This window comes from Ictalurus furcatus, chromosome 15 (genome assembly GCF_023375685.1).
Source record: "Ictalurus furcatus strain D&B chromosome 15, Billie_1.0, whole genome shotgun sequence".
NCBI lineage: Eukaryota > Metazoa > Chordata > Actinopteri > Siluriformes > Ictaluridae > Ictalurus > Ictalurus furcatus.
The window spans coordinates 21,016,345-21,037,738 of record NC_071269.1 but is presented as its reverse complement, the minus strand read 5'-3'; the positions used below and the strand labels follow the sequence as shown (position 1 = coordinate 21,037,738).

Below are 21,394 nucleotides of genomic sequence, written 5' to 3'. Positions count from 1 at the left end.
TTTATATTATTTCTTGGTCAGCTCTCTAATATGTACGTTGTGATTAAGATGAAATATGTATAAATAGCAAGAAACCCACCACAGAGTGGATAAATCAGATGTAGTCCGAGTCCTACAGGCTTTATTAGTGGTCAAATAATTTCTTTGCAACGAGACAGTCATAGAACTTCACAGACACCGGCAGAAATAAACAGTAACTAGATCATCCTCCAGAGAAAAAAAAATGTACCTCACATTAAGCCCAAGGCAATTTAAGAAAGAAAATAAAATCATGTACACCGATATGTCATTTGCGGCACAATAACTTAAGAGAAAATATTTGAAATGGTCAGTGTCCATTTCTCAGTACAAAGACATTTCAGTTGTTGTAAATCATAATTACAGTGAGTCATCATTTACACAGGCCTAGTTCTCCCATTAAACACTGCAGAGAAAAAAATAAGTATGGAATACAGGAGGTTAATGAAACACTGACAACAAATTAATATCTGAATAATTAATTCCTGGAAAAGATGCAAATCAACTGTCCACTTGGTAAACGAGACACCTGAACAGTGATGTGATTGCAAATGCATTGCTGTCCAGAACATCAACATTAATGCTGCTAGCTGGCAGAAGTGAAATTAAAATTTAAATTAAAATTAAGGTGAAGAAACCAGTCTACACACTTGGGACTTTCGAATGCCTTGAAGTGAGGACATGGGGTTATAGGAAAATAAATATTTCACTTTGATAATTACAATTACCAGTCCAAAGTTGATTCATTTCCTACAACAGCACACCATAAAGTAATTAATTCCTCTTATACCACAGCACTTTGATAATTACTGTTTTTATTTATTAAAACAGGATAGCTTTTATCCATTTATAGTTACATTTAATGTATGAGAAACAATAGTTATGACTTGTGTTATAGCAGCTATAAATATCTTGTGTGCCCAGTCCTGAAGACTCCTGTGGTGGAAAACTTACTGACTGTAACAAAGTGCTCACACTGGAGACTCCTTCCATAAACAAGCATCTCTTGACCAAGTTTCATCGTATCAGTGTGTCTGAATATCTGTAACTGTAGAAATAATAACGATTTAGAATGAGCGCATTAATATAAACCTGTGGAAACTGTTACTAACACCTGACCAATCAGATCTGAGAAGTCAACAGTGCTGTGGTATAACTTTGAATAAACTTCTTTCACCTCCTTTAAGCTTCTGAGGAACTTGCTGCACGAGATCACCATGTTCAATTGACATTACATGTCCATGCACACGTTCCTTTTCTCGACATAAAACACTCATCTCTGACTCTCCTTACTGGTTACGGGGCTGCCGTTTGCTGGGTGATTCTCTTGAACTGTCTCTTGCCCCGAGTCACCCCCTGTATCCCCGTCTCCCTCTTGCCTGGCGTGGATCAGCTGCGCCTGGTCTGACGCCTTTGGTTGTTCTGCTACATGCTGAGTTACTTTCACAGTGACCTTCCCTGGTCTTTCAGTGTTCACTATTGTGTTGAGGAGAGCTGGATCTGGCGCTCGGTAGCGGTGCTGGTAGCCGTACGGCCGCAGGCGGTACGTGTAGTACTCTAGAATGTACATCAGCTCAGAGTCCACGTAATGGAAGGAGATGGCGAGATCAGAGCAGCACTGTGGACCCTGTGAATGCAAACGTCACACAGTTAGAAGACAAGATGATCATGAACAACAATTCAAAAGAGCTTCTGACAAACAGAAGAATAAATATATCAGCAATCACAACAATGAGATTCGGTATGATATTTTATACCACAGCAATGCAGGATCATCAAATCTGATTTTTTGATCTGCAGCTCTTATACAACTGACAAATTATTACAACTACAATTCATCTCAGTCTTCTTTGTGCTTCATTATATATTTTATATTATTCATCATCAGAATAGTATGTGATGTCAGCGGAAAGAATTTAAAACATTCCTTAAGCTGAAGTACTAATCCCTGATGAAAGCGTAAATAATATACCGGCACTACACACTGTCACAAATAATAGTCACTGGACTAATAATGATGCAACACGTGATCTTCCATAAACCCCTTATTTCACACTCAGGGGCAATCAATGTAGAACATTTGATACAAGCTACTGACGAGGGTGTGCCTAGGGCAAACCCATATTAAACTTATTTCCCTTGAGCATAAAGAAATGACTTAACTTACAAGTGTATTGAGTTTTGCTGAGCATCTGATGCACGAATGACATGTTCATTAATTGAAATTTCAAACGCATAATCAGAGACTTACCACCACAATGGGATAATAGCAGTAATTCCAGTACCAGAAGGATTTGGGGAAAGTCATAGTGAGATGGTGCTCAGGGATGAATGGGTGGAAAGTCTCACGCTGTACACTGTCTCTCGAATCTTCTGCCTTCACACCCATCTTCTCCAAACACTGACCCATGGCTAGGTCCTCCACTGAGGTAGTATGGGTGCACACGCCGGTGCTGAAGCCCTGCACAAATCGTCTCAGTGCCTCCTTGCTGAGCACGTATCCAGCTCCGCCGCTCATGTAGCCCTGCTTGACGTAGGGTTTGAAGCGCTTGCCGAAGTAGATCGGCTCCTCGGAGGAGTAGTTGGACAGAATCCAGCGCAGGTTCTCCACGACCACAAAAGTGTCGTCGTCAGCCTTGAAGAACCAGTCTGCTTCCTCGCCATGGTTCTTCAGAACGTAATGGAAGGCTCGGATGGTCTTCCAGTAGAGCTGATCACGTCCTTCTGATGTTCCAAGACCCACTGTTGGAAAGTCACGATTCTCCACCGAGCTCATGAACAGCACCATGTTGCAATGACGACTCCATGTTGCTTTCACGTGCCGTGCCTTTGAATGTAGGTTGTCAGGGCTTGTCATGACCCAGCACAGGATACGTACTTTTTTGTAAAGCTCATCTGCAACATGGTGGTCTTCTTCTATAGGGAAAAATTGGAATAAAAAAAAAAAAATTTTTTTTTAAAAGCTTCATTTCATGTTTGGGAATCAAACATCTTGCTCTAATGACACACCAAAGAAAAGGGATAACAAAAGCAAACATTGTTAAAAACAGTAAAAGATGCCTAAGAACAAGTAAAACTGGTTGGTTGTGGTTACTATTATTCCCAGTAAGTAATCAGTAGTTACTTCAATCATCTTAGTGATGACACTAATGACCTAGTGCTACACCAACTTTCTCATGCTACACCTGCTGTGAAAATCACCTGTATAGCCCCAATAGAGGGAAGCACTGATGCACCTGTATGATGAGGGTGACTCAGGTTGATGCTGGCAAAATGTTGCCTCTTCCAGCTGAAGTTTCCAGAAGTGCTCCTGTAGCCGTCCTGCTCATCCTGATGTGCATGGTGCCACACGCTCAAGTTTTGCTCGAACCACAACTCCTTCAGTAAGAAGTAAACAGTGCAGTAGCCTACCAGAATGCCCAGAAGGAATGCAGACCTGGAGTTCACCCCTTTCATGGCAACCTCTTCACAGTCGGCTACAATCACTCAAGGGCTGTAAAGAAATAGAACTCATGGTTTGAGGAACTGATCTTGCGTTATTCAGATTATTCATGGACAGACAGCATTATAGAGCAGGAAGTCATGTTAGTGTCTCATGACTGAGGTTCAAGCCTGAGTGCTGCATGGGTTACCTCTAGGTTCTTTAGATAGATTCCTCTCAAACAAACAGGCATGAAAAGATGAACATTTTTTAATGTAGTGCAGCCTATGACCTTTGCAGCCACAGTATTGTACACATGAACTGATAAGATACTGACATCCTCATTGGGCAACTCTCCAAGTCATTCAAAGCATTCAGATTCACAGTAAGGGTGGCATGATTAGACTTAGACTTCTTTTATCCTGGGAATTACCTGAGTTCTGTCAATCATTATTCTGTGTAAACTCTTGAGACTGTTGTGTGTCAAATTCCCAGATCAGCGGTTTCTGAACTACTCAAACCAGCCCATCTGGTACTAACCACCATTCCATGGTTAAAGTCACCAAGACCATCTTTTTCCACATTCTGATGTATTGGCTGCATGAATGTGCAGGTGTACAGGCATTCTTAATAAAGTGGACAGTGAGTATATTATTATTATTGTGATTATTTTTTAATCACCAAAGCCTATACAACAGGTCAGTGAATTCCTAAGTCACTTTCCCCTGCCTGGTCCACAGACAATTTCCCCAAATTGTATACTTGTAAAAAGAAGGTGCCAAGGTGCCTTCATTGATGTTCAACACCTCAAACAACGACCAGAACAAACCCACATGCTTCCAGGGTGGAGCCACATTCACACCCATTAACCACCTTGAGATTTTGTTCATGTTAATCTCATCCTAAAGGGAAGAAATGGCTGGCGACTGATGGAGAAATGGTAGATGAATGCATGATGTGTTTGTGCAATAACCTGCACCATCCATTTGACACACTAAACCACATCAATGCTGATGCACAGAGATCCCACCACACCACACTATGGACAGGACCCAGAGACTTCACTTTGAAATGTGCAATAAATAACCAGTTTCCAAAAATTGCTACTTCCTTAGTACAAGGTGTCTCCAGACACACTATTTATGCCAGCACCACGTCAGGTGTGCCTTTGTTCGTGGCGTCCATTTCTCGGTTGGTCCACAACACTTCCAGACTTTTTGAACATATTAAAAAGTTTGGCGACAGTGTGACGCGTGATGTGCCTGCTGTGTCCAGTCCATCGCAACAGCTTCCTGATTCAGCCATGAGAATTATTTAAACATGTTCTTTTGCCATAGGCATTCTTAAAGGCTACCTGAAAAATGTATATAATATAAATAAAGTAAAATTTTTGGAAAATATTTTGCTAAATAAAGTGTTTAAAAAAAGTGTTTCCCCTATTTATGGGAACTTTGTACACACCCTGCATTCCTTACTTAATTGCCATACCGTATTCTTTCGTTTTTGGGTGTGACACTGCAAGAGATTAGAAAAAACAAAAACAAATAACATTAAGTGGTATGATAATTACTGCATATTACCAAGTAAAGAATTAGCCCCAGGACCAGATCCAACTAATATTAAGAAACAATCTTCCATATACCCAGTCATGTTACTGATCTTTTGACAATTAACCTCCAGTTAACCTGTTTCTTTTTAGTAAGAGTTACTTTTCCAGCCTTTTGTTGCCCTGTCCCAACTTTTTTGAGACGTGTTGCAGTCATGAAATTCAAAATTACCTTGGTTTTTTCCTTAAAATGGTACATTACCACAGTTTAATATGTTTTCTATGTTTTATTGTGAATATCAAATGGGTTTATGTAATTTGCAAATCATTGCATTCTGTTTTAATTTACATTTTACACAGCGTCCCAACGTTTTTAGAATTGGGTTGAACACTACCCAGTTTTACCCTGGACTGTGTGTGTGTGTGTGTGTGTGTGTGTGTGTGTGTGTGTGTGTGTGTGTGTATGTATGTATGTATGTATGTATGTATGTATGTATGTGTTAGTCTTAATCTTAAGTGTTCATCTTAAAATCTATTCAGACCACATTCCAAACACTTGTGCACGATTATCATCCCAAACTCCTGTTCCTCCACGCTGAACCACAGTATCAACTAGACCGGTACATTTCCTCACGAAAACGTGAGTGGTGCTTGCCGTGGCGAAACAGGGACGGGGCACAAATACTTTCGAGAACCGATTGCGAAGGGAACCGATACTTTCGAGAGCCGGACACATAGGGCGCTGTTAGAGCTGGCCGTTTAGTGGGCCAATACTTTTTGAGCCTACTGTCAAGGGCGCCAGTACTTTTGAGAGCTGGTCATGCAGGGTGCCAATACTTCTGACAGCTGAACAGATCGGGTGCCAATACATTTTACAACCGAATGCGTACGGAGGCAAAAAACTTTTAGAGCTTTCTCTTTAGAGGGCCAATACTTTCGAAACTCAATGCGAGCCTTTTCAAGAACCACTAAGTATCACACAATTACATTACCTCACACTGAGATAAAGGAAGATTTGGAAGGTGAGGATGAAGAGCATTTTAAGCTTGTTTACCTTGAGTGACTGGAAAATCCTGGTATTCACCTTAGTTCCCAGCGCACACAGGACATCTGCTTCCTTTAAGTCACATCATCAAATGATAATTAATAATCTGGATTAAAAACAACAACAACAACAACAACAAACAAACAAACAAACAAATGTGATGTACATACTGCACATGTAGATAAGGTATTCCTTATGTTTGGTTACTATGATTATTCTCAGCATGCTCAGAAACACTAGATAACTTACAGATAGATAACTACACGTGCATCAAATATAATGTAATAGCTGGAGTTGGAATATTATAGAATTTGAAATGCAAACACTTAACGTTTTATTCATTAATAACAACAACAACAACAACAACAACAAAAATATCTATCAGCTGATCGGTTTCCTGTTGTTAAAAATTTCCCACTTCAGCCTGTTACCTCGTCGTTGTCCTTCTGCTTAACGGGTTGAAATATTTACTCAGTTGTCATGTCACAAACAGTCCAGAAAACAAAGAAATCCCAACAAACGCCGAATTTGAGTAAAAACAAAACACCTTGCGTCTGAAACCGTTCGTTCGGGTTTCCGTTTAAGGCCTCCTTTATGTACTTTCATTCACCCGCTGCATTGCCACCAGCTGCACCGCTGAGGGATTTCATTGGATGAACGGCAGCTCTCTGCTCGCAGGAGCCCCGCCCACTTGCGGAAGTTTGTCGAGAACGTACCATAGTGAATGCGTCACCACGGATAACATTTATCACGAAAAGTCGATTCATTCCAATGAAAGTGCTTTATTGGTAAAACAAACAAATGTACACTTCATATATTTTAATATATACGCTTGTGGTTCTAGTTGTAGTCCATTTTTGAGACTACATACTACATATCTTGCAACAACGCAGAAGTGATCTGGGCAAATCATATGCCGTGGTCTCATCCGGGCATTTTGGGATATGCGACGTTTCAAAGATATTATTTTTATTAATAATTTTTAAATTATTATTATTTTTTAAATAATTTTATTATTATTATTATTAGTAGTAGTAGTAGTAGTAGTAGTAGTAGTATTGTAGCAAGCAAAATAAAACGGAGAGAAAAAAGAAAAGAACGGAGGAAGATTAACTGCAAAATAAACAAAATACTGACAAGTTTGGAAAATTACAAGACACTGAAGCTGGAAAAGAATTACAAACAGATAATCTTTTTAAAGTTTTTGTTGTTGTTGTTCTTAGACAATTAAAGCAATTTAACCCAGCTGAAAAAAAACCAATAGAAACAGTCATAGAATTTTAATTAATTAATTAATTCCTTAGAGTTATATAGGCAATCAAAGTGCTTTACATTGTATGGGGGGAAATCTCCTCAATATCCACCAGTGTGTAGCATCCACCTGGATGAAGTGACGGACGCCATAGTGCGCCAGAACTCCCACCACACACCAGCTATTGGTGGAGAGGAGAGAGTGATGTAGCCAATTCAGGAATGGAGATTATTAGGGGGCCGTGATAGATAAGGGTCAATGGGGAATTTTGCCAGGACACCGGGGTTATACCCCTACTCTTTACGAGAAATGTCCTGGGATTTTTAATGACCACAGAGAGTTAGGACCTCGGTTTAAGGTCTCATCCGAAACATTAGGATCCGGGCATTAGGATGAACACAGACCAATGGTTTTAATGGTTATTTGTTGGAATTGTATCGGTCTTAATGAAAATTGTAATGGTCCCTGTTTGGTCTCTACTTGTAATTTCTTGCCTTCTGTTGGTGGCATGTTATGTCTAGTGGATACAATTAATAATTAACCATAATGGTTATGGTAATTGTTTTAATGGATAGTTGATGGTTTGTAATGGTATTTGTAGTGGAAAGCATTAGAATTTATGTGATGGTTTCTATTGTTTTTTTCAGCATGGACAATATTGCTCAAATTTGTTTATAAAAACAAAAAAAAGAGATGTCTAGTGTGTTAATATTTGGATCTGTGAATGTGGCAAGCAACAGAGTCAGATTTATAACATAAAATTGTCCTTTTTTTTTTTGGATTGATTATAGTCAAAGCCCAGTAGCACACCCTTCCAATACAATGCACACTCATTATATATAGTTTCAAATAGCTTAACACTGTCCATGGAGTACTTTCCAAAAGTTTAATGAAGGTCTCTTCCTTGATTCCTCAACCATACCTCCTTCAGCTTGTGAGCCAAAAAATTATTGGAGGAATAAAGGCGAGAGGAGACAGAAGGTTTTTAGAAGGCACTTCCTATGTGCAAGCAATGTTATTGTTGTTGTTGTTGTTGTTGTAGCGTGTGATGTAGGCATACCTTAAAAATTCTCAAACAATGTTGCAACAGAGATTGTAAGTTGTGGTTTGAGCATTAGTGCAATAATAACTCACCTAAAACTACACCAGTAACTAAAACTACACAAGATCACACTGACAGGCAGTTTGAGGAGACTCTCAATCTAAAACAATATGGGAAGGTCTTGCTGGTCCTAAAGAAAATGGAAAATAGGTGGAAGGTTACAGCTGAGAGGCTCTAACAGCTGTTCCAGTATATGAAACACAGCAAGGCAGCTGAAAGTCAGGGTGTGTCCATACAAGTTATTAGAAATATAAGGACGTCGCTCTGCCTTCCTGCTCCGCTGAGTACAGCGCTCTGTTTTCCTACTCTGCGGAGGACATCGCTCCACTTTCCTGCTCGGCTGTGGACGTCGCTCCGCCTTCCTGCTCGGCTGAGGTCGTCTCTCTGCCGTCCTGCTTTGCGGAGGATGTCGCTCTGCCTCCATGTTCCGCTGAAGACGTCGTTCCTCTTCTTTGCTGCGCGCTGTATGTCGCTCCCCCTTCCTGCTCCACGGAAGACATCGTTCCCCCCTCATGCTCCGCGGAGAGCATCGTTCCTCCCTTTTGCCTCGCGGAGAACCTCGCTCCCCTCTATGGCCTCGCGGAAATCTTTGAGCTTCCCTCAGGCCTCACAGAGAACTTTGCTCCCCTCTCCTGTCCTGTGGAGGAGGTTGTCCTGCTGTCCTGCCATGCAGACTTCGCTCTGAGCTCCAGGCCCGCTGGGGGCGTTGCACCTTTTTTTTTGCTCCACTGAGGAGGCCGCTCAGTCTCCTGGTTCTTCTGGGGACATTTTGCCCAGGGGGCCTGGACCGCCAGATGGAGGGGGTGCATGTTTGGGCGCGCCGGGGGTTCTGTCATGTATCAGGAAACTCTGGACTCCAGTTCCCATCAGCCACTGCACTGCACTACATGTCACATGACCACCTGCACCTGATTCACATTTCTGTTAATGAGCACTCTTGTGTATATATAGCCATTGTCTGCACTGATTCTCTGTCTTTCGTTGTCTTAGACTACCATGTTCCATGCTCCCATGTTTTGTTTCGTGCCACAGTATTTTGCCTAGTTGTCTTAGTGTCTATATTTTGTTGTTTGTTTATATAATAAATGTGATCTAACTGCGATTGCTTCCGAGCCCATCCTTGATTCGTGACAGGGGGAGTTTAGGTAGAGAGTTGAGAAATAACCAAAACATAAACACATTTCACTAAGCCAAGCAAACAGGATATTTGTGTACATTTAATTGCATTACATTATGAACTGGACAAAATACAAGAAACACTACAGTTCCGTAATGACCGAAACAGAGTAATGACAGAAAAGGAACATTAAATCTCTAACACTTTCAATTTGTTGATTACTAGAATGACTATATTAATTTATTAAATATATTGGTTTTATTGGTTGTAAAAAAAAATATTTGCTGCCATACCCTATCCCAGGAGTTCCCAAACTTTTCCAGGGCAGTGCCCCCCAAATGGCATTAACATTTGACCGAGGCCCCCCTTTTGTAAGATGTCTTTAAAACACATTCTTCTGAATATAGGCCCTTTTTTTATTATTAATAATTACACCTTTCATCTTTACATTACATTAGGAATTGATTGTGTGTGTGGAGGGGTGGGGGGTTGTCTGAGAGTGAGAACGAAAAAATCATGTATTTATTTATTTTTCACACCAAATTGTTGAAGCCCCCCGGGCGCCCCCTGGTGGTCCCCACTTTGAAAACCACTGCCCTATCCTTCCTAACTGGATACCTCAAAGTAATCATTATTCAACGGTTATAAGACACTCAGCTGAATAGGCTCAAATACTTTTACCCAGTGACGTTGGTTTCAAGCTAATTCAAGAAATTGCAGTTCTGTGTCAATCGGAGAGGGAGTGGGTTGACTGCGGAGGGAGCGGAATCTGCTTGTTTAACAGGTGTATGGATAATGCTCTTCTGAGCGACTATGTCATGGTGACAAAGTCATGACAACTACAAATGGGAGTACTGGCAGAATCACACGCATTGATGAAACCTCAACTCAAAAAATTATCCAAGATGGCGCAGCTAACTCCGTAGACAGTGGTATTTCTAAATAAATACAAATTTCTTTGGCTTTTTCCCCCTTAGACTTTAAAAAAAAAAAAGTTAGTGAGAAATAGACTCTGTACAATCTAAAAACTCTGTTAATGTAAATAAAATATAAGTCTGAAGTGATTTGCGAAGCAAATAGACAACATAGAGGCGAAAAGTGCCTCCCTCTTCTGTCGCTTGTGTGAGCGATGAGGCAAAATGTCTGCTCAAACTTACATCCCTCAGTATGCTCCACAGTATCAGAACAAAGTACCGACATAAAATCCACTATCAAAACATTTTCAATAAATGAATTTCCTACTTACTAGTCAATGAAAAAATTACAAAGAGCAAGGTAAACCATATCATGGATAGCCGTTCCGATGTAAACCTCCCAGCCAGAGCGTTAACTTTTAGCCTTGACTACCAGTAACAATAGTGGATGCTAGCACACTAACGTTAGCTAACTAATGCTAGCTCTCTATGCTACCTTGTGTTCGGTCGCGGGAGGGGGTGTTGAGTTTCAGTGGCTCATGAATAAAAAATAATACTATTGCGGTCGCATTAAAAAGCTAAATCATTCGTCAATACCTTTACGTTTATACTTTATCAAAAGCATGAATAAAAATAAATAAATAAATAAAAAGACTGATAATTATGGGTAAGATAGCTTAACAAAGGCCATGAATTTAGCCTTTCCAGGCTGTTAAAAAAATGTGCATAATGTTACTAATGTTATAACATTATTACATCTATGGTTAATAGAAAATATTTGATTAAAGACATAATTTGACCTTACCTCCTGGCACTGCAGTTCAGTGGGCAAAAGTTCTCACACACTCCGCTCCAAAATCAGAAAGACTGAGCTGAGAATGGTGTATTGTTCTGCCTCGATTCACACAGGTAACGTTACTCCCTCCACCAGTGCCACAAGTCCTTGTCTACCACAAACGTGCATATATTTGTGTTGGAATTTGATTACAGAAGACAATTTCTCTTAAACTCAGAAGTCAACCCCCCCCAATAATTACAATAACAAACCTGAGTTCAATCTGCACAATGAATTTCTGCAAGTTTAACTTTTCAAAACTCATACAGTTGAATTCAAAATCCAAAACTTGTCAAAGCTCTTCGAAAAAGAAGTAGTAAGTGAACATAACTAAATGGGGATGTAATGTTTTACAGTGTTCGGTAACTCAAGACCTCACCTTCCTCATATAGGTTTGGTTACTCAGTAATTACCTTCACACTGTTTCCTCACACATGTTGTCATGTGCTTTTACTCTTAATGCGAACATGATCTGCACATATCGTATGTCTGTGTTTACTGTGTATAAAATACCATGTACTGCCATGCGATGTTGATATTCTGTGTTTTTTGTCAATTACAGGAGGAATGTTATATCAGCAATGTCCACTGGCCTTAGTCACACAATAGTAAAGATTTTATTCTAATCTGTTGCTTAATTTTTCCTAACGTTCGTCACATTCACTTACCAGAGAAGCAAGAGTAATGAAAATCCATGTGGAGTTTATTTTTTGGAGAAGTATATCCGGAGCATATTAAGTACAAAAACATAATATCCACAAAATGTTCTGAGGTAGAGAACAGAGTAAAACAAACATACAAAGTCCAAGAGGCAGCAAATAACAAGAAACAGTCAAAGGTCAAGTTCACTGACGTATATATGAAAGGTAGAGGGGGAAAAGGTTCAGAATTGACTGAAACTCTACAATGGTTATCAGATCAAGTTCCTGCAATAAGTATGTGAAGAAAGTTGTGTTTAAACAGACTGAAATTTGATCAGCTTTTAATGAGACACAATGGCATCAATGGCAAGAGCAGGGCCGGTGCTACCTATAGGCAAAGTAGGCAATTGCATAGGGCCTCAGGCTTGGAGGCGGGGCCTCCAAAACCGTCACATCGCTGTACGCTAGTCCACCAATCAAGATGGACAGCCATTGTCCATTGGATATAGATGAATTGTCACTCACCTGTAGCGATACCAATTAATGTCACCGTTTCAAAGTGGGTCCCACCCTATGAATGTATGAAGAGAGGGTACGATGAACAAAATGCAACTTTTCTGCAGCTGACTGACGTTACAGTAAGTCAGTGGCTTACGATGGCGCAGAAACGAATACATCCTTCGGGGGCTGGTGAACGAAAGACTAAACATGCACGCAAAGAACGTGCAGTTCATGATGCAGGTATGCAAGTTATCATCATCATCCATTTTGGAGTGATTGAAATGTACTCTAAAAATAAACTGGGCCTTGTTCTGACGATCAGAGTAATTTCGGGATAGATCATTTGCAGGCTTATTCAGAGTTCAAAAGAGCGGGAGCGTCATCGACGCGTTGATACTGTCAGACACTTTGAATTCACGTGTACACTGACAATGTGTCGGGAGCTGACTAGAAAAATACAAAAGTAAAAGTAAAGAAATTTGTGTTCAAAGTCAAAGGGTAAACAAAAAACAAAAAACAAAAAAACAGGCTACCTCAACTGTCTGTATATTTTTTAAATTCCACTGATGTTTACATTACTGCTTTAACACGATGGCCTACTTTATTTTAATTTTCAAATCATAAATACGGTTATGTTTATTGAAAAATAACCATACAAATTGTTCAGAAATGAACTATTCTTTCTTCTTAGTAGTTTGTCTCTTTCAGTTCTACTGGCAGTTGATTTGTGTACATAGTGCATATTTAAGGTACTGCACTACAACACATAATATGAATATATTTGTAGTCTATATTGGTTCAGTAGGAGGGGGAAATCCTGCCCACTCTCAACTAGGAAAAAACAATAAAGGCACTGATGTTCATTTGCTGAAGTGATGTGCAGGAAGGGCCTCCAAATGTCTAGAACCAGCCCTTGGCAAGAGTTAGTATTGTGGTGACAGAGACCTCTGGTGGACAAGTGGGATATGGCTGTGTATTGATTGGAGTTAATTATTAAATATTGGTTGGGAAGCTGTATTTAACAATATTAAACCTTAAATCACTGCTGAATCCTGATTGGTCAGAAGGTGGTAATTAGTTTTCTTTATAGTTGAATGCTCAAATCTGATTGGTCAGAAGGTGTGCATTATTTTTGTATAACAGCACAGGTAGTTCCACTGGCTGTAATATGAAAGTTAGTTTTAATGTGCTCGTTCTAACACGGTACTATTTCCATAGTAACAGCTACAGTGCCTTGCAAAAGTATTCACCCACTTGGAATTTTTCCTATTTTGTTGCCTTACAACCTGGAATTAAAATGGATTTGGGGGTTTGAATGGGGGGAATGTGTGATTATATATATATATATATATATATACACACACACACACACACACACACACACACAGTGTCTCACAAAAGTGAGTACAACCCTCACATTTTTGTAAATATTTGATTAAATCTTTTCAAGTGACAACACTGAAGAAATGACACTTTGCTACAATGTAAAGTAGTGAGTGTACAGCTTGTATAACAGTGTAAATTTGCTGTCCCCTCAAAATAACTCAACACACAGCAATTAATGTCTAAAAAGCTGGCAACAAAAGTGAGTACAGCCGTAAGTGAATGTCCAAATTGGGCCTAATTAGCCATTTTCCCTCCCCGGTGTCATGTGACTTGTTAGTGTTACAAGGTCTCAGGTGTGAATGGGGAGCAGTGTGTTAAATTTGGTGTCATCGCTCTCACACTCCCTCATACTGGTCACTGGAAGTTCAACATGGGACCTCATGGCAAAGAACTCTCTGAGGATCTGAAAAAAAGAATTGTTGCTCTACATAAAGATGGCCTAGGCTATAAGAAGATTGCCAAGACCCTGACACTGAGCTGCAGCACGGTGGCCAAGACCATACAGCGGTTTAACAGGACAGGTTCCACTCAGAACAGGCTTCGCCATGGTCGACCAAAGAAGTTGAGTGCACGTGCTCAGCATCATATCCAGAGGTTGTCTTTGGGAAATAGACATATGACTGCTGCCAGCATTGCTGCAGAGGTTGAAGGGGTGGGGGGTCAGCCTGTCAGTGCTCAGACCATACGCCGCACACTGCATCAAATTGGTCTGCATGGCTGTCGTCCCAGAAGGAAGCCTCTTCTAAAGATGATGCACAAGAAAGCCCACAAACAGTTGGTTGAAGACAAGCAGACTAAAGACATGGAATACTGGAACCATGTCCTGTGGTCTGATGAGACCAAGATAAACTTATTTGGTTCAGATGGTGTCAAGCGGGTGTGGCGGCAACCAGGTGAGGAGTACAAAGACAAGTGTGTCTTGCCTACAATCAAGCATGGTGGTGGGAGTGTCATGGTCTGGGGCTGCATGAGTGCTGCCGGCACTGGGGAGCTACAGTTCACTGAGGGAACCATGAATGCCAACATGTACTGTGACATACTGAAGCAGAGCATGATCCCCTCCCTTCGGAGACTGGGCCGCAGGGCAGTATTCCAGCATGATAACGACCCCAAAGACACCTCCAAGACGACCACTGCCTTGCTAAAGAAGCTGAGGGTGAAGGTGATGGACTAAACCCTATTGAGCATCTATGGAGCATCCTCAAACGGAAGGTGGAGGAGCACAAGGTCTCCAACATCCACCAGCTCCTTGATGTCGTCATGGATTAGTGGAAGAGGACTCCAGTGGCAACCTGTGAAGCTCTGGTGAACTCCATGCCCAAGAGGGTTAAGACAGTGCTGGAAAATAATGGTGGCCACACAAAATATTGACACTTTGGGCCCAATTTGGACATTTTCACAACACTCACTTTTGTTGCCAGCGGTTTAGACATTAATGGCTGTGTGTTGAGTTATTTTGAGGAGACAGCAAATTTACACTTTTACACAAGCTGTACACTCACTACTTTACATTGTAGCAAAGTGTCATTTCTTCAGTGTTGTCACATGAAAAGATATAATCAAATGTGAGGGGTGTACTCTGTGAGATACTGTGTATATTTTTTATATATATATATATATATATAAAAAATATATCGATGGATGGAGATATATATATATATATCCATCCATCGATATATTTTTTATATATATCGGATATATATGGATGGATATATATATATATATATATATCCATCTTCTACCGCTTACTCCTTCTTCAGGGTCGCAGGGGAACCTGGAGCCAATCCCAGGGAGCATCGGGCACAAGGTACACCCTGGACAGGGTGCCAGTCCATCACAGGGCACAATCACATACACACTCACACTACAGACACTTTAGACACGCCAATCAGCCTACCATGCAGGTGTTTGGACTGGGGGAGGAAACCGGAGTACCTGGAGAAAACCCCCGCAGCACGGGGAGAACATGCAAACTCTGCACACACATGGCCTCGGCAGGAATCAAACCCCAGACCCTGGAGGTGTGACGCGAACGTGCTAACCACTAAGCCACCGTGCACCCATATATAAATACACACACACAAACACACACACCTGTTCTGAAAGGCCAGAGAGTCTGCAACATCACTGAGCAAGACAAACCATGACAAACCAGGGAGGTCTGCAAACAGGTCAGGGATAAAGTTGTGGAGAAGTACAGATCAGGGTTGGGTTATAAAAAATATCCAAAACTTTGCACATTCCATGGAGCACCATTAAATGCATTATTAAAAAATGGAAAGAATATGGCACCACAACAAACCTGTCAAGAGAGCACCGCCCACCAAAACTCATGGGCCAGGCAAGGACGGCATTAATCAGAGAGGCAACAATGAGACCAAAGATAACCCTGGAGGAGCTGCAAAGCTCTACAGCAAAGATTGGAGTATCTGTCCATAGGACCACTTTAAGCTATACACTCCACAGAGCTGGACTTTTTTAAGACTGGCCAGAAAAAAGGAAAAAATGTTCGCAAAGGCATGTGGGAGACTCCCCAAACATATGGAAGAAGGTACTCTGGTCAGATGAGACTAAAACTTTGCTTTTTGGCCATCAAGGAAAACTCTATGTCTGGCACAAACCCATCACCAAGAGAACACCATCCCCACAGTAAAGCATAGTGGTGGAAGCATCCTGCTGTGGGGATGTTTTTCATCAGCAGGGACTGGGAAACTGGCCCGAATTGAAGGAAAGATGGATAGCACTAAATAAAGGGAAATTCTTGAGGGAAATCTGTTTCAGTCTTCCAGAGACTTGAGACTGGGACGAAGGTTCTCCTTCCAGCAGGACAATGAGTGTTTTAAGGGGAAACATTTAAATGTCTTGGAATAGCCTAGTCAAAGCCCAGACCTCAATCCAATTGAGAACCTGTGGTATGACAAAGATTGCGGTCAACCTGAAGGAGCTAGAGCAGTTTTGCCTTGAAGAATGAGCAAAAATCCCAGTGGTTAGATGTGCCAAACTTATAGAGATGTACCCCAAGAGACTTGCAGCTGTAATTACTGCAAAAGGTGGCTCTACAAAGTATTGACTTTTTTTTCCCCTTTTTTGGGGGGTGGGGGGTTGAATAGTTATGCATGCTCAAGTTTTCTGGTTTTTGTCTTATTTATTTCACAATAAAAAATATTTTGCATCTTCAAAAGTAGTAGGCATGTTTTGTAAATCAAATGACGCAAACACCCAAAATCCATTTTAATTCCAGTTTGTAAGGCAACAAAATAGGAAAAATGCCAAGGAGGTGAATACTTCTGCAAGGCACTACAACTGTGTCAGCACTGTCGCACTGCACTGCTGTGTTCAGTCATGATTAAAAGGAAAGTATGCTATTTAGTAAAAAATTAGAACCATGTACAATTACGTACAACTCCCATGGTTCAATGGTGTCCACAGTCCCGAAACAAAATCTATTAGAAAGGTTTGTACACATTTCTACGGGGTTAGTTGAGTTTAAAGAACAAATTGACTGATTATAAAAAGCCAAGTGAAATCACAGTTGTGCATGCTGTCATGTGCCTCCCTAAGCCAGTCAATCACAAAGGCCTTTGAAGGTAAAGGATTTTACACATCAATATCTACAGTGGTCTGTGAAAACCTCTCTAATGTCTTAATGCTGTCTCATTTCCTCCAGCTCTGAGGCTCCAAATGCACTAAAATATATGGGTTTAAAAGATATGTAACTATTCTCACTAATGAAGTTAGGCAGTGATTTTGGCAAGGTGAATTCACTTGCAATAACTGTAATAACTGAAGAGGCTTCTAGATTACAAAGAAATGGGGTCATTGCTACACTGAAAAAAAAACTTTGTGGTAGAGTAAAATGTATTAAATTAACTGTCATAATTTCTATATTGTAATATTAAGATTCAGTGAGAACTAAATGGTAAATGGTCTGCATTTGTATAGCGCCTTTTTAACATTAGCAGTTCTACAAAGCGCTTTACACTGTTTCTCATTCACACATTCACACACACTCCTACACCAATGGCAGCAGAGCTACCATGGACGGTGCTTGTCTGCCATCAGGAGCAACTTGGAGTTCAGTGTCTTGCCCAAGGACACTTCAGCATGTGGATTCATGTGGGCCGGGGATCAAACGCCAACCCTGCGATTAGCGGACAACCCGCTCTACTACCTGAACCACAGCCGGCCCTAGAGCTAGAATTTCTTAAGTAAAAATTTTGATCATAAAGGGATAAGAAAAAGTTGTTAACATGTGTTTCTAACAAAGTTGTTAAACACATTCAACATTCAACACCCAATCAGGTTATTATATACTCATGTCAGAGAACCATGGCAGGGAAACTTTCTATTTGCTTGAAACTTATGGTGTGGGATATTTGCTTGAAACTGTTCATGCTGCGAGTTTCAGTATACCTTCTAATTATTCACAGTAAATTTAAGAAACAAATCAGTGTAAATAGTACTAAATAGTTTTTCTCTTTTTTTTCTATAAATAAATAAATAAATAAGAAAATTAATCAAGTTAAACCATTATTTTATAAATTATGTTTGGTGCATCATTTATCCGATTGCTTAATAAAAATGTGAGATATATATATATATATATATACATACACACACACACACACACACACACACACACACATTTATATATATATATATATATATATATATATATATATATATATATATATATATATATATATATAAATAAATACATAAATAAAATATATATTATATACAGAAATGCAGTCAAAGTTACTTGAGATCAATACACGTTTTGAATAGTTACAAAGGAGTGTTATTAGATTCAGTGTTTAAAAAAAAATTAAGTTTAATTTGGTTAAACAAGTTACAACAAGCAAATGGCACCCATTGCTCTAATATGCACACAGTCATGCTGGGTTTTAAGAACAACACAATTCGGGTATAGACTGCCTCATCCCACCCTCCATCCCCCACACCTGCTGTTGGAAAATTATATTAGATTAAAATAGGAAAATATAGAAATTAAAAAGGAAAACCCTCCTATTCTAGAGCTGAAAAAACTAAGTGTAGAAGGGGCCTGAGCGAGGCGAGCCTGCAGGAATAGATAAGAAAATTTGTGTGTATGTAACACACACACACACACACACACACACACACACACACACACACACACACACACACACACACACACACACACACACACACACACACACACACACACACACACACACACACACACACACACACACACACACACACACACACACACACACACACACACACACACACACACACACACACACACACACAAAGAGTTTTGAAAACTTCGCATGGTGGCTTAGTGGTTAGCATGTTTGCCTCACACCTCTAGGGTCTGGGGTTCGATTCCTGCCGGGGCCGCGTGTGTGGAGTTTGCATGTTCTCCTCGTGCTGCGGGGGTTTCCTCCAGGTACTCCAGTTTCCTCCCCCGGTCCAAAGACCTGCATGGTAGGCTGATTGACTGAGTCTAAAGTGTCCGTAGTGTATGAATGGGTGTGTGAGTGTGTATGCGATTGTATGCGAGCCTATCCCAGGGTGTACCCCGCCTTGTGCCCAATGCTCCCTGGGATAGGCTCCAGGTTCCCCGTGACCCTGAAAAGGAGTAAGTGGTAGAAGATGGATGGAATTACTTTTTAACAATCATGGGTTTTACATAAGATCTTGGGGGGTACATAATTTTATAGTTCACTGTCCAGGGGCTACTGGGAGGCTGTGTACCATATGATATATGCGTATCTTTTCTTTATGAAAGGCACAGTAAAGTATGTTTGGGAAAAAGTATTTATCTTTTCCTTCTCAATGGGAGGTCCAGGGTTCTGCCGAGAAGAACCAGGGTAGATGGTTTTGGATCATACATTTAGATGCACGGATAACATTAAAAGACGTTAAAAATGAAACATATAAAGCACCTGCCCAAAACACAGTAGGGAAAAAATAGATAGAGGCCACTGCCTAGGAATAGATAAGGACTGCATGCACTCGCACTCGTGACTCAGCAAAAGGAGAAGAGCAGATGCAGGCAAAAGTTTTCACTAGAAAAAACTCAAGGGCCAGTCAGAAAAGACATAAGAGAAAAAGTACGAACTAAGATAAGGGCACTCCCTAAAGGTACATGGATGCTTTAATTGCATATAAGATACATTGTAAATGATTGTTTCTTGTTGCATGTGTCACTTTTTGTTGTCTTGCTGACTGCTGAATAAACCTGCTTCTTCTGAATCCAGTCCACATGAGTTCTGCTATGTTATTTCTCTAAATTATAAGTCAGATTGGTTAATAAAGTACATAAGCTTTGAAATTTATGATCTAGCAGGGCCAGTGCAGGCTGAAGAAGAGGAAAATTTCATGCATGCCCACAATTCAGAGAGTCCACATAGAGAGTCCAGATAGTCCACTCTCAGTTATGGAGGGAATCAGTGTATGTTTTCCAAAAGTAAATTTCCTGTTTCCTGAACAGGAAAGCCATAAGAGTGGTTCCACCCAAAGTCAGAGTGGTTTTAACTCTAGATGCTTCCTTGTTCCAAAGAAAGGGACACAGGCTCTATGCCCCATATTAGGCTTACATGCACTGAACAAATACCTAAGGAAATATAGGTTAATAATTCTCACTCATTCGACATTCCTGAAATTTGTACGCCCAGGCGATTGGTTCATGTCCATCGACCTGAAGGATGCTTATTTCCATATATAGGAATCTTCCACCCCATGGGAAATTCTTGAGGTTTGCGTTTCAGGGGGTGACACACGAATATTTAGATCTTCCTTTCAGCTTGTCTCTTAGCCCAAGAGTGTACTTCAAATGCACAGAAGCTGCTTTATCTCCACTTAGAGAAAAGTGCCTCTGACAATTAGGGCTCATAGCTTCAGTGCTGATAATCATTCCCCTAGGTTGATTATTAATGAGAGAGAGTTCCAGCCCTGGGTAGTCTCTCTGAGACTACACCCGTTATGGCACTCTCAGAGGAGAGTAAGAGACGTCAGAGGTGGTGCTGGCACTACACCAGTAGAGATTCCCATTCTTTTTGACTCAAGGGGTACCCATGGACGTTGTTCAGGCCAGAAAAGTCATTACGACAGATGAGTCACTGATCAGTTGGGGGGGGGGGGGGGGGGGGCATCCACGAGGGCAGGGTGGTCTTTGATCACTCCTCTTACACACGTTGGCACGCAAACTGATTTTATGGGCCAAATCCCACTTGCAATCCCTGAATACGATGCCCGTTATGTGATCCACCAAACAACGCTTATTGCACTGGATAGTGGAAGCTATCCTTGGCATATTCCAGTAAGGGTCATATATCCCCAGCACATTCAAAAAGGGGAATGTCGGCTTCATTGGCTCTTTTTAAGGAAGTCACGATACAGGATATTTGTGAAGCTGGTCCTCATCACACATACATTTACAAGGTATTCAACCATGATTTTTTAAACTTTGCAGATTTTTAACATTCACAAACAGCTATATAACACACTACATGAAAGGTAATATCTGAACAAGCATAATAGGGACACTTTAACACACCCACCGAGGCTGGTTTCTTCACACATGTCTGGCAACAAGGGCGTTAATAAACTGTTAATCATCCGGG

The 21,394-nt window shown here is 40.7% G+C and overlaps 1 protein-coding gene across 5 annotated transcripts; it reads right to left on the bottom strand.

Annotated features, from left to right (window-relative positions):
- Window positions 1–94: 94 nt before the first annotated feature.
- Window positions 95–16,346, bottom strand: c1galt1la (core 1 synthase, glycoprotein-N-acetylgalactosamine 3-beta-galactosyltransferase 1, like a). Of its 5 annotated transcripts, none has more exons than XM_053643660.1 (6): window positions 16,081–16,346; window positions 11,221–11,362; window positions 6,040–6,102; window positions 3,255–3,511; window positions 2,270–2,934; window positions 95–1,645 (listed from the first exon to the last, which is right to left on the bottom strand). In XM_053643660.1, the coding sequence occupies exons 4-6, from the start codon at window positions 3,472–3,474 to the stop codon at window positions 1,292–1,294; spliced, it is 1,239 nt and encodes a 412-aa protein (XP_053499635.1). In that variant the 5' UTR covers window positions 3,475–3,511; window positions 6,040–6,102; window positions 11,221–11,362; window positions 16,081–16,346; the 3' UTR covers window positions 95–1,291. The 5 variants fall into 5 exon arrangements, with proteins under 5 accessions (XP_053499635.1, XP_053499634.1, XP_053499633.1 ...); XM_053643659.1 differs by lacking the exon at window positions 16,081–16,346 and adding an exon at window positions 11,919–12,154 and having other exon boundaries at window positions 6,040–6,098; window positions 11,216–11,362; XM_053643658.1 differs by lacking the exon at window positions 16,081–16,346 and adding an exon at window positions 11,919–12,154.
- Between the last annotated feature and the right edge of the window lie 5,048 nt (window positions 16,347–21,394).